At 51.4% G+C, this 13,653-nt stretch overlaps 1 protein-coding gene across 1 annotated transcript in view; it reads left to right on the plus strand.

Annotated features, from left to right (window-relative positions):
• The window catches only part of PRKD2 (protein kinase D2), a 45,713-nt gene that overhangs the window by 2,068 nt on the left and 29,992 nt on the right, over nucleotides 1-13,653 (plus strand). The window contains 4 exon segments of the mRNA XM_031659130.1: nucleotides 1,058-1,196; nucleotides 3,987-4,118; nucleotides 10,098-10,252; nucleotides 10,356-10,578. Coding sequence (XP_031514990.1) covers nucleotides 1,058-1,196; nucleotides 3,987-4,118; nucleotides 10,098-10,252; nucleotides 10,356-10,578 — 649 coding nt within the window.

Genomic DNA, 13,653 nt, shown 5'->3' on the forward strand with positions numbered 1-13,653 from the left:
CCCAAAATATCCAAATTCCAGAATCTTTTCAGACTCCTGGAAATGAATCCTTTGGGCGTCAGAGAAACGTGGGGAACTGGGCCAGCTCCCCCATTCTACAGACGAGGAAACTTAAGCTTGGAGAAAAACTTCCCAAGGGGTCAGGGCCAAGACAGTCCTGGTCTTCTGTGGACTCTCTCTTAGCAGTGAGAACTGATAGGGTTTTGCCCACCAAATGCCCAAATCCAGCAGGTCCAGCTCCCCACCCCAACTCAGCCCACTTCATGGGAAGCTGATGCAGTGGGGGTACAGGGGCAGACTGTCCCTTGGGTGAACTTCTTTGTCCAGTGCTCAAGTCCCCAGCCTGCCCCGCTCAGGCTTCACCCCAGTTTTATTTTTCTGCCAGGTCCAGGTGTGTTAGGGCCCCGTACCTTCCTTCCCGAGGCCCCACCCGGGCAGTTTCACTTTCTGTTCTACCCGGTTTCATTTCCTGCCCCCAGGCCCCCCAAGCTGAGGACCCAGACACCTGGGTCCTTTGAGCATCGGGTAGGAGGCGCCCCCCTTATCTCCAGCCCCCTCGAGTCCTAGAGCCCCGCCCCCCCACTTTCCCAGGAGCCCCGAAAAGTCCGCCTTCCAGCTCGCCCCACCCCAGTGCTGGGCCTCGAGCCAGGTAACTGGGACAACAATAGACAGATCCAGGAAGGAAGCTGGGGGGCGGGTGTGTGAGCCTGGGGAGGGGGCACAGGGGAGGGGGTGTTCATTCAGCATCCCCTCCCACCTCCGCCAGGTTCCGGAAAATTCGAGGTGTCCACGCTCCCGGAGCCACTCTCCCTCCCACCCCAGCTCCCCCTTCCAGCCACCAAACCCACGCCGGCGCCCCCTCCCCGCACACTTGGGGCGCTGGCATCCTGCCCGGCTCGCGCTGGGGTTGGGAGGGGGCAGGCAGGAAGCGAGGGCCTGCGGGGTCTCTGCGTTTCCGGGGGAAACAGCCGGCCCTGCCCTGGGAGGGTCACAGTCCGCCCGCTGCTGAAAGCGGCTCTGAGCTTTTCCGTCGCCACATCCCTCTCCCGCCCCTCAGTTCCCTGAGTGTGGCTTCTACGGCCTTTACGACAAGATCCTGCTTTTCAAACATGACCCCACGTCGGCCAACCTCCTGCAGCTGGTGCGCTCGGCCGGAGACATCCAGGAGGGCGACCTGGTGGAGGTGGTGCTGTCGGGTGAGAGGTGGTGGCCGGCCTGGGGGCGGGGCCTTGGGCGGGGCGGGGCATCTGGGGGAGGAGAGGGTAGCGGGAGTTGGAAGTCAGGAGAGGCCGGGCGGGCGCAGTGGCTCACGTCTGTGATCCCAGCACTTTGGGAGGCTGAGCTGGAGCTGGGGGGATCGCTTGAACCCAGGAGTTCGAGATCAGCCTGGGCAACATAGTGAGACTCCATCTCTCCTCGTCTCTCTCCCTCTAAAAAAAAACAAAGGGAGAGCTGGGGGCTTTGGGAAGATGGTTACAGAGTGGGGCCACGAAGGGGCTTTTTAGGGGCTGGTCTAAACTTTCATTTATGGATTAGGATGCTAGTGACACGGTTTGTACAGTTTGAAAATTCATTGAGCTGTGCACTTTCCTGAACATATGTTATACTTATTTATTTATAAGACTAGTCAATGCAGTAGTGAGAAGGGGAGAAGTAGTGAAAAGAGGAGAAGAAGGAGTTCGATCTGTAACTGACTGTGCTATACTTTAATATAAAAGTAAAAAATGGGCCAGTTGCAATGGCTAACACCTGTAATCCCAGCAGTTTGGGAGGCTGAGGTGGGAAGATCGCTGGCTGGAGCCCAGGAGTTTGAGACCAGCCTGGGCAACATAAGGAGACCCCCGTCTCTAAAAAAAAAAAAAAAAAAAAGCCGGGCAAGGTTGCACACGTCTATAGTCCCAGCTACTTGGGAGGCTGAGGTGGGAGGATTTCTTGAGCCTAGGAGTTTGAGGCTGCAGTTAGCTACGATCATGCCACTGCATTCCAGCCTGGGCAACAGAGAGAGACCCTGTCTCTAAAAAAGAAAAAAAGTAGAAAAAGAAAAAAAAAAGTTATGATGTCCATGGCTCCTCCCACGAAAATGCTAAATTAAATCAGAATCTCTGCAAAGTGAGACAGGATCTGCCCATCAGTATTTTTAAAAGCCCCCCCCACTCCACCCAGGTGATTTTCTCAGACACAGCCAGAAGCCAGTTCACTCACTCACTATTCCAGTCGTATAGATGAGCATGCTCTCAGCACCTTGGACCAGTCTATGGCCCTTGGTCCCTCTTGAGGGTGGGGGGCAGCTGCCTTTCATGGCTGTCCTCCCTGCTGCTCCTGCATACTGCAGTGCTCAGTGAAACCAGCTCAATGAATGAATGACAGAAGTCTGGATTTACACCTTTAGTGACCTCGTTCAGGCTTTAAGTACTCTTTCATATCATAAGCTGGCCTCACTTGAATTTTTATCTTCATCCTTGTCTCTCCCCTAAACCTGAGTTTTATTTTGTTTTTGTTATTTTTATTTATTTTTTGTTTTTTTAGATGAAATCTCCCTCTCTCACCCAGGCTGGAGTGCAGTGGCACAAACTCAGCTTGCTGCAACCTCTGCCTCCTGGGTTCAAGCGATTCTCCTGCCTCAGACTCCCGAGTAGCTGGGATTACAGGCACCTGCAACCACACGTGGCTAATTTTTGTATTTTCAGTAGAGATGGGATTTCACCTTGTTGGCCAGGCTGGTCTCAAACTCCTGATCTCAAGTGATCTGCCCACCTTGGCCTCCCAAAGTGCTAGGATTACAGGTGTGAGCCACCGCTCCCGGCCTGTTATTTTGTTTTGAGGTAGGGTCTTGCTCTGTCACCCAGGCTGGAATGCAGTGGCATGATGACCACTCACTGCAGCCTCTACCTCCCAGACTGAAGCAATCGTCCCGCCTCAGCCTCCCAAGGTGGCTGGACTACAGGCATTACAGTCATGCACCACCACACTGAGCTTTTCTTTTTTTTTTTTAAGACAGAGTCTTGCTCTGTCGCCCAGGCTGGAGTGCAGTGGCATGATCTTGACTCACTGCAACCTCTGCCTCCCAGGTTAAGCGATTCTCCTGCCTCAGCCTCCTGAGTAGCTGGGATTACAGGCTCGGCTAATTTTTGTATTTTTAGTAGAGATGGGGTTTCATCATATTGTTCAGGCTGGTCTCAAACTCCTGACTTGTAGTGATCCGCCCACCTGGGCCTCCCAAAGTGCCGGGATTACAGATGTGAGCCACCACACACAGCCTACCCATGTTTTTTTGTTGGTGGTGGTGGTATTTTTAATTAAAAAAATTTTAATTTGGTAAAATATACATAAAATAAAAATTACTATTTTAGACCGGGTGCGGTGGCTCACGCCTGCGAGGCGGGCAGATCACCTGAGGTCGGGAGTTTGAGACCATCCTGGCCAACATGGTGAAACTCCGTCTCTACTAAAAATACAAAAATTAGCCGGGCGTGGTGGCGCATGCCTGTAATCCCAGCTACTTGGGAGGCTGAGGCAGGAGAATTGCTTGAACCGGGCGGCGGATGTTTTGGTGAGCCGAGATCGCGCTACTGTACTCCAGCCTGGGTGACAGAGCGAAACACTGTCTCAAACAAACAAACAAAAACAAAAAACCCCACATTTTAAAGCACCTTTAAGCGTACAGTTCAGTAATTTGAAGTTAATGCACACTGTTGTGCAGCCAGTCTCCAGAACTGTTGTCATCTTGCAAAACTGAAGCTCCCTGCCCATTAAAAACTCCCCAATTCCCGATCCGTCCCTGCCCGGGGCATAGGGATATATGTGTTTTGTTCAGGGGTGGCGCTGGGATTTGAAGCCAGGCAGAATGTAGTATGAGAGCAAATGAATGAAGGAAGGAAAGATCAAACCTTGCAGCTGGGAGGACTGTGAGAAATCAGGGAACGTGGGGTCTGGAAAAGCTTCGGCCTATCCCGCCTCAAGCATCCACCCTTATTTTCCGCCTACAGCCTCAGCCACCTTCGAGGACTTCCAGATCCGCCCGCACGCCCTCACGGTGCACTCCTACCGGGCACCTGCCTTCTGTGATCACTGCGGGGAGATGCTCTTCGGCCTAGTGCGCCAGGGCCTCAAGTGCGATGGTGAGAGCCAAGGGGTTGGGGGTGGGGCCTGGGGCGGGGCTCTGCACCGGGGGCGGAGCCTAATGGTCCTGGCGCGGGGACCGCGTGGGGAGGAGAAGCGGGGCTCAGAGCTGGGGGTGCAGCCTAGAAAGTAATAATGGCAAGAAGGATGGGCCCAGAAGCAGAGCTTGGGGAAGGAGGGGTGGGGCTGGGCTGGGGCTCAAGTCTAGGGGCGGAGCCTAGGAGGTGGAGCTGAGAGGGACAAGTAGGGGCCTAAGAACAGAGCCCAGGGGAGCAGAAGGGTGACTGGGGAAGAGGGTGGGGCCTGTATCAGTCAGGGATCAAGCAGAGAAACAGATCCAGTAGGAGATATATATTAAGATATTTATATGCAAGGAATCAGCTTACAGAATTGTGTGTGGTAGCTAGGCAACTCAAATCCAACTGGGCACAGTGGGGCAGGCCAGTAATCCCAGCACTTTGGGAGGCCAAGGTGGGTGGATCACCTGAGGCCAGGAGTTCAAGACCAGCCTGGGCAACATAGCAAGACTCTGCCTGTACAAGAAATAATTAACCAAGCATGGTGACAGACACCTGTGGTCCCAGCCACTTGGGAGGCTGAGGCAGGAGGATCACTTGAGCCTGGGAGCTCGAGGCTGTAGTGAGCCCTGATTGCACCACTGCACACCAGCCTGGGTGACAGAGTGAGACCCTGGTGCAAAAAAAGGAAAAAGACCGGGTACAGTGGCTCATACCTGTAATCCCAGCACTTTGGGAGGCCGAGGCGGATGGATCACAAGGTCAGGAGATCGAAACCATCCTGGCTAACGTGGTGAAACCCCATCTCTACTAAAAATACAAAAAACTAACCGGGCGTGGTGGCGGGCTCCTGTAGTCCCAACTACTCCGGAGACTGAGGCAGGAGAATTGCTTGAACCCGAGAGGCGGAGGTTGCAGTGAGCCGAGATCGTGCCACTGCACTCCAGCCTGGGCGACAGAGCAAGACTCTGTCTGAAAACAAAAACAAAAACAAAAAAACAAAAAAAGAAACAAAAAATTCATCCTATCAAGAAGGGCAGGCGGGAACTCTCAGGCACAAGGCGAAGCTGATGTCCACAGGTGGAATTTCTTCATCCGAGAAGTCTCTGATCTGCTTTTTAAAACATTCAGCTGATTGAATCAGACCTACCTAGAACAAGCGGGATTACCTCTCCCACTTACAGTCAACTGATTATGGATTTTCATCACATCCAGAAAATACCTCCACTGGGCTGGGCGCAGTGGCTCACAGCTGTAATCCCAGCGCTTGGGGAGGCCGAGGCGGGTGGATCACCTGAGGTCAGGAGTTTGAGACCAGCCTGGCCAACATGGTGAAACCCCGTCTCTGCTAAAAATACAAAAAATTACCCGGCATGGTGGTGGACGCCTGTAATTCCAGCTACTTGAGAGGCTGAGTCAGGAGAATCTCTTGAACCCAGGAGGCAGAGGTTGCAGTGAGCCGAGAGCACACCATCACAGCGTGGGCAACAAGAGTGAAATTCTGTCAAAAAAAAAAAAAAAGAAAAGGAAAAGAAAATACCTCCATGGGGCTTTCTCTTCCCAGTTCTTCCTGGAGTCGGGGAAAAGCTGGGTTGAGAGGGTGAACAGAAAAAACAAACCTTGGCTGGGCACGGTGGCTCACACCTATAAACCCAGCACTTTGGAGGCTAAGGCGGGCAGATCATGAGGTCAAGAGATCGAGACCATCCTGGCCAACATGGTGAAACCCCATCTTTACTAAAAATACAAAAATTAGCAGATGGGGTGGCATGTGCCTGTAGTCCCAGCTACTTGGGAGGCTGAGGTAGGAGAATCACTTGAATCCAGGAGACAGAGGTTGCAGTGGGCCAAGATCTTGCCACTGCACTCCAGCCTGGCAACAGAGCGAGACTCTGACTCAAAAACAAACAAACAAACAAAAACAAACCTTCATGGCAACATCTAGATTAGTGTCTGAATAACTGTGAATCTCGCCTCATAAACATGACCATCAGGGTCCACCTCTTATCAACGTGGCACCTGTCTTAGTTTGTCAAGGCTGCCATAACAAAATACCACCCTGTGTGGCTTAAGTCCAGGAGTTCGAGACCAGCATGGGCAACACGGTGAAACCCTGTCTCTAAAAAATACAACAAATTGGCCAGGCATGGTGGTGCATACCTCTAGTCCTAGCTACTCAAGAGGCTGAGGTGGGAGGATCACCTGGGCCCAGGAGGTTGAGGCTGCGGTGAGCCGTGTTCACGCCACTGCACTCCAGCCTGGGTGATGGAACACGATTCTGTCTCAGAAAAAAAAAAAAAGGTCACCCAGTCCCGTTGGATTACAGCCATACTCTTTCGGCCTCAATTAACCTTAATTACCTCCATAAAGGCACCATCTCCAAATATAGTTGCATTGGAGGTTAGGGTTTCAACATATGAATTTTGGGGGAGACATGGACATTTAATCCATAACAGGAGCCATACATATCTCCTTAAATCATAGTTTAAAAACATAGCGTTTTGTTTTGTTTTTTCTTTTGAGACAGCGTCTCACTCTGTCACCCAGGCTGGAGTGCAGTGGTGGGATCTCAGCTCACCGCAACCTCTGCTTCCCAGGCTCAAGTGATTCTCCTGCCTCAGCCTCCTGAGTAGCTGGGATTACAGGCACGCACCACTACTGCTCGGCTAATTTTTGTATTTCTAGTAGAGACAGGTTTCACCACGTTGGCCAGGCTGGTCTTGAACTCCTGACCTCAAATGATCCACCTGCCTCACCCTCCCAAAGTGCTGGGATTACAGGTGTGAGCCACTGCACCTGGCCAAAACATACAGTTCTTTAAGCCAAGATATCTCAAGGTTCAGCCCAAGTGTCAAGATCTATAGGTCCTCTGTCCCTGTTACTCATGCTTCTGAGTGAGAATGTTGAAATCAGGGCTCTGCCTACAGATGAAGGCCATGTACCTGCATTCGCTATGAGGACAGATGACAGGTGAGGACCATCCATTCTGTGATGAGACCCTGTGGCTCCATTTTTTTTTTTTTGAGACAGAGTCTTGCTCCGTCACCCAGGATGGAGTTCAGCAGCATGGCCTTGGCTCACTGCAATCTCTGCCTCCCGGGTTCAAGCAATTCTCCTGCCTCGGCCTCCCAAATAGCTGGGATTACAGGTGCACACCACCACTCCTGGCTAATTTTTGTATTTTTAGTAGAGGCGGGATTTCACCATGTTGGCCAGGCTGGTCTCAAGTATTCCACTCACCTTAGCCTCCCCAAGTGCTGGGATTACAGGCATGAACCACTGCGCTGGGCCCCATGCGCCTCCATTTTTATACAATGTGCCCTGAGATTAGAGGCATGTTTTTGGATGTTCCATTGGGTATTAGGTCTGAGACAGTATCTGTAGCTCCATGGGTGCCACGCTTGTACAGAAATCCAGATTCTAAGCTGGGTGCGGTGGCTCACGCCTGTAATCCCAACACTTTGGGAGGCCGAGGCGGGCAGATCTTGAGGTCAGGAGTTAGAGACCAGCCTGGCCAACATGGTGAAACCCTGTCTCTACTAAAAATACAAAAATTAGCTGGGTATGGTGGCAGGCGCCTGTAATCCCAGATACTCAGGAGGCTGAGGCAGGAGAATCATTTGAACCTGGGAGGCAGAGGTTGCAGTGAGCTGAGATCATACATTGCACTCCAGCCTGGGCGACAGGGTGAGACTCCGTCTCAAAAAAAAACAAAAACAAAAAAACAAAAAAAAGAAATCGTTTCTCCAGCATCCTGTGTTCCAGATCATCATGCAGTCCTAAATATATTTGTATTATTTAAGGACTCTAGGCCTGCAGAAACTGGCTCTGCATTCAAAGCTCTTATAAATATTGCCATCGTCCATACACCATATCCAACTCTTGAGGTCTCAGCATATGCAGTCTTCGTCATGGTACAGCCCTGGTGTCATCAAGTCCTAATGGGTTCTCAGCACGGACCTCAGTGACCCAGCATCACAGATGATGGTCCCAGTTCCTGTGGTGGCAAGAGAACCCCAAATGACTCCATTCCAACAGGAGTTTAACTCTATCCTGAGATTCATTCTGGGAGTTATAGATAAGATTCTGAAACTCTGGAAAGCATATGAATGATTCAAGGCCAACACTGGGAAATGGTTCCCGTATGCAGACCATTTGCCCTGCTGAAGCTCTTCTTGCAGGGCCAACACCGTTCTCCAAGCTTGCCTCCGCGATTACAACATGCAGCCAAGACAGTGCCTACAATGAGGAGGTGTGGAACTGGAAAGCCTGGAGCAGGCGGCTACCAGAAGGCCTCCCAAAGGCTGGAGGAACATTCTTCACTCCAGAATAGAAAGCGATCCTGGAATCGTTTGGAATCACTGGAGATGTATTAGAGCACGCATACACGTTTCCAGTGGGGAACGGGGACTTGAGCTGATTTCTCCATGGATGAGGATTTTAAAAGATAAAATAGGCAGGGCACAGTGGCTCACACCTGTAATCCCAATGCTTTGGGAGGCTGAGGTGGGAGGATCACTTGAGCCCAGGAGTTCAAGACCAGCCTGGGCAACATAGCGAGACCCCATCTGTAAAAAAAAAAAAAAAAATTATCTGGGCATGGTATCGTACGTCTGTGGTTCCAGCTACGCAGGAGGCTGAGGCAGGAGGATTGCTTAAGCCCAGGAGTTGAAGGCTGCAGGGAGCTATTATTGTGCCATTGTGCTCCAGCCTGGGGTACATGGAGATCCTGTCTCTACAAAATAAAATAAAGACGATAACAAGTCATACTTCTGCCTAGTATGGTACAATGAACCTGAGTACAACTGATAACTCTTCTTTTTGAGACTGAGTCTCACTCTATTGCCCAGGCTGGAGTGCAGTGGGGCATGATCTCAGCTCACTACAACCTCCGCCTCCTGGGTTGAAGTGATTCTCCTGCCTGAGCCTCCGGAGTAGCTGGGATTATAGGTGTGTGCCACCACACCCGGCTAAGTTTTGTATTTTTAGTAGAGATGGGGTTTTGCCATGTTGGCCAGTGTGGTCTCGAACTCCTGACCTCAAGTGATCCGCCTGCCTTGGCCTCCCAAAGTGCTGGGATTACAGGTGTGAGCCACCATGCCTGGTCCGCACTACTAAGATTTAATCACACTACTTAGGGATTGCCTGGATTCCAGGTCTACAGAAAAGAGAAAGTGGGGTATGGGGGGTGAGCAGACCTGGAGGGAGTGATAGTGACCTTAGGGGTGGGGGTGAGGAGAGGCATTTTCTCTGGGAAACTTGGGGCTGGGGAAAGAAGGGGAACCAAAGGGGCCTCAGAAAAAGGAAGGTCAGGGCTAGAAGGGGGAACAGGTGTCTCTAGGGAGTTGGACAGGAGTTTTGGGGAGGACTAAAAGGAGGTGCTTACCATAGAGGATTGGGGCTGGGTCAGAGCTTTGGAGGGGACTTTTGAGGCATCCCTTGTTGCAGTGGGGAAAGGTGGGGTGCGAGGCGTGTTCAGGCCCTGCGGGACAGACGGGGTGATGTTGGGGCTACAAGCTGGAACTAGGGGCGGAGCTTTGGAGGGACCCTTTGAGGTATCCGTTGTTGGAGTGGGAAAATTTTGGATGTGGGGTGTGTTCAAGGTCTGGGGGACAGATGGGGTGATGGCAGGGCTACAAGCTGAAACTAGGGATGGAGCTTTGGCGGGGACCTTTGAGGTGTCCCTTGTTGGAGTGAGAAAAGGGGTGTGGGTGTGTTCAGGGTCTAGGGGATAGATGGAGTGATGGTGGGGCTACAAGCTGGAACTTGGGGCGGAGCTCTGAGGAGGGGCGGGCCTGGGGCGGGGGCTGATACACTTACGGGTAGTACCTTTTGGAGGATATCGTGCTGGGGGTGAGGGGACAGGACCAGGTGGGAGATTGGGTGGAAAGGGCAGAGTTCTCAAGAAGAGACCTAGGAGGGATAGAGGCCATGTCTCTTACTCTCTGGCGCCCCCTGCAGGCTGCGGGCTGAACTACCACAAGCGCTGTGCCTTCAGCATCCCCAACAACTGTAGTGGGGCCCGCAAACGGCGCCTGTCATCCACGTCTCTGGCCAGCGGCCATTCGGTGCGCCTCGGCACCTCCGAGTCCCTGCCCTGCACAGCTGATGAGCTGGTGAGGAGATGGGGGATGGGACGGATTGGTAGCTAGGCGGGTGACGGGGCCCAGGCATGGGGCCAATGCACTGATGTGTCCCTTTCGTTCTTGCCGACGACAGAGCCGTAGCACCACCGAACTCCTGCCTCGCCGTCCCCCCTCATCCTCTTCCTCCTCTTCTGCCTCATCCTACACGGGCCGCCCCATTGAGTTGGACAAGATGCTGCTCTCCAAGGTCAAGGTGCCGCACACCTTCCTCATCCACAGCTATACACGGCCCACCGTTTGCCAAGCTTGCAAGAAACTCCTCAAGGGCCTCTTCCGGCAGGGCCTACAATGCAAAGGTTAGCTGGGCCCGTCGGGGAGGACAGACAGGGTCAGAGCTTCCTCCCTGTCCCAACCTGGTCTTGGGGCAGGACACAAGGATCTCAGCACAGGTATTGTGAGCCTTGGGAGCCCAGGGCCTCAGAAGGGGAGAGCCCTGAATCCTAGTGTTCTGGGACTTTTGGAATTCTAGAATCCTAGAACCTCAGTGTTTTGTGTGTGTGTGTGTGTGTGTGTGTGTGTGTGTGTGTTGTTTTTCTTTGGAGACAGAGTGTCACTCTGTCACCCAGGCTGGAGTGTAATGGTGCAATCATGGTTCACTGCAGCCTCAACCTCCTGGGTTCAAGTGATCCTCCTGCCTCAGCCTCCTGAGTAGCTAGGACTACAGGTGGTGCCAACACATCCAGCTAATTTTTAAATCATTTGTAGAGATAAGGTATCACTATATTGTCCAGGCTGGTCTTGAACTCCTGGGCTTAAGCAATCCTCCTACCTCAGCCTCCCAAAGTGCTGGGATTACAGGTGTGAGCCACCATGCCCAGCTGAACCTCAGTCTTTAGAACCTTGGAATTCTAGATTCATAAAGCGTTTAGCATGGAATTCTAAAACTGTAGAATCTGAGAATTCTAGAATCAGAACCATAGCATTCAAAAATTCCGAATGATAGAATTCAGCTAAAATAACAACAGAACTTTAGATTACACATCTTAGATCTCCCAAGTTATAGATTCTCAGAACATGAGAATTTTGGAACCATGGAATTTGAAGGTAATAGAAACATAGGCACATCAAATTTGAGAGTCTTAGACGTCTAGAATCGTATAAACTTGGAACCATCGTAACCTAGAATCCTGGAAATTCTAGACTCCCAGAACTTTGAACGATCAAATTCTAGAATCCAGCCAGGCATGGTGGTTCATGCATGTAATCTCAGCACTTTGGGAGGTCAAGGTAGGTGGATCACTTAAGCCTAGGAGTTTAAGACCAGCCTGGGCAACATGGCGAAACCCTGTCTCTACAAAAAAAATTAAAAACTAGCTGGGCGTGGCAGCATGCATCTGTGGTCCCAGCTACTTGGGACTCTGAGGAGGGAGGATTTAATTGAGCCCAGGAGGTTGAGGCTGCAGTGAGCCGTGATTGTGTCACTGCATTCCAGCCTGGGTGACAAAGCAAGAACTTGTCTCAAAAAAAGAAAAAAAAGTTCTAGAACCTCAGAGGTCTAGATCCATATAAACTTAGAAACATCCAATTCAAGAATTTATTAGAACAATCGAATTCTAGAGCTAAAGAAGCACGGAAACATCAAATTCTAGAATCTTGTAGGTATAGAATCCTAGAACCTTGGAATCTGCAGACTCTGGAGGCAGAGAAGCCTAGAATTGTAGAACTCTAGAACTGTCAATTTTTTTTTTTCTTTTTTTGAGACGGAGTCTCGCTCTGTCGCCCAGGCTGGAGTGCAGTGGCTGGATCTCAGCTCACTGCAAGCTCCGCCTCCTGGGTTTACACCATTCTCCTGCCTCAGCCTCCCGAGTAGCTGGGACGACAGGCGCTCGCCACCTCGCCCGGCTAGTTTTTTGTATTTTTTTTTAGTAGAGACGGGGTTTCACCGTGTTAGCCAGGACGGTCTCGATCTCCTGACCTCGTGATCCGCCCGTCTCGGCCTCCCAAAGTGCTGGGATTACAGGCTTGAGCCACCGCGCCCGGCAGAACTGTCAAATTTTAGAGTTGAGATATATAACACCCTAAAATCTTGAACATTAAAGAGTCTTAGAAGTGTCAAATCATAGATGTCTAGAGCTCTAGAAACTTGGACATCAAACTCTGAAGCCTTAGAAATATGGCATCAGGCCGGGGGCAGTGGCTCACACCTGTAATCCCAGCACTTTGGGAGGCTTAGGTGGGTGGATTGCCTGAGCCTAGGAGTTCAAGACCAGCTTGTACAATATGGAAAGACCCCATCTCCACAAAATACAAAAAATTAGCCGGGCATGGTAGTGCGTGCCTGTAGTTTCAGCTACTCAGGAGGCTGAGGTGGGAAGATTGCTTGAGCCTGGGAGGCAGAAGAGGTTGCAGTCTTTGTAGAACTGCGCCCTGCCCTCTAGTCTGGGAGAGACTAGAGACAAACCGAACTATTTCTCGCCGAGGCTGGCGGGCAATCGCCTGTAATCAGCACCCCAGGTGAGGCGGGTGGATCGAGGTCAGGAGGTGGGAACCATCCTGGCTAACCTGGTGAAAACCCGTCTCTACCATCTAAAACCGCCCGGGCGAGGTGGCGGTACGCCTGTAATTTAACTACCGGGAGGGGCTGAGGCGAATGGTGAGCCGGGGCCAGACTTGCGTGGCTGAGGATCCGACCACTGCACTCAACCTGGAAGCGTTAAAGGCGAAGACTTTCCGCGTCCTCACAAAAAAAAAAAGAAATACAGAATCATAGAACCTTCATAAAATAGGTTTTTAGTACACTCTAGAATCTTGGATGTATAGTGTCTCTAGAACCATGGAAACACTGAACTCTACAGCAATGGTTCTCGTCCAGGGGCAGTTTCGCTCCTAGGGGATGTTTCACAAGGGTTGGAGATAGTTTTGTTTGGTACACTGGGATAGTGCTACTGGCGTCCAGTAGGTAGAAGTCAGAGATGCAGCTAAACATCCTACAATGCACAGAGCAAGTGCCCTAAAACAAGGAGTTATCCTGGGCACTATGTTAGTGTCACGGGTTGAGGAACCCAGCCCTAGGGTGTTCAGAGTCTAGAGTCACAGCACATTAGAACCAATCACACACACACACACACACACAAGTCGGGCGTGGTGGCTCACACCTGTAATCCTAGCACTTTAGGAAGCCAAGGTGGGTGGATCACCTGAGGTCAGGAGTTTGAAACCAGCCTGACCAACATGGGGAAACCCCATCTCTACTAAAAACACACAAAAATTAGCTAGGCTTGGTGGTGGGCACCTGTAGTCCCACGCCCAGCTAATTTTTGTATTTTTAGTAGAGATGAGGTTTCACCATGTAGGGCAGGCTGGTCTCGAACTCCTGACCTCAAATTATCTGTTCTCCCCGACCTCCCAAAGTACTGAGATTACAGGCAGGA

Source organism: Papio anubis, chromosome 20, assembly GCF_008728515.1.
Source record: "Papio anubis isolate 15944 chromosome 20, Panubis1.0, whole genome shotgun sequence".
NCBI classification, from domain to species: domain Eukaryota; kingdom Metazoa; phylum Chordata; class Mammalia; order Primates; family Cercopithecidae; genus Papio; species Papio anubis.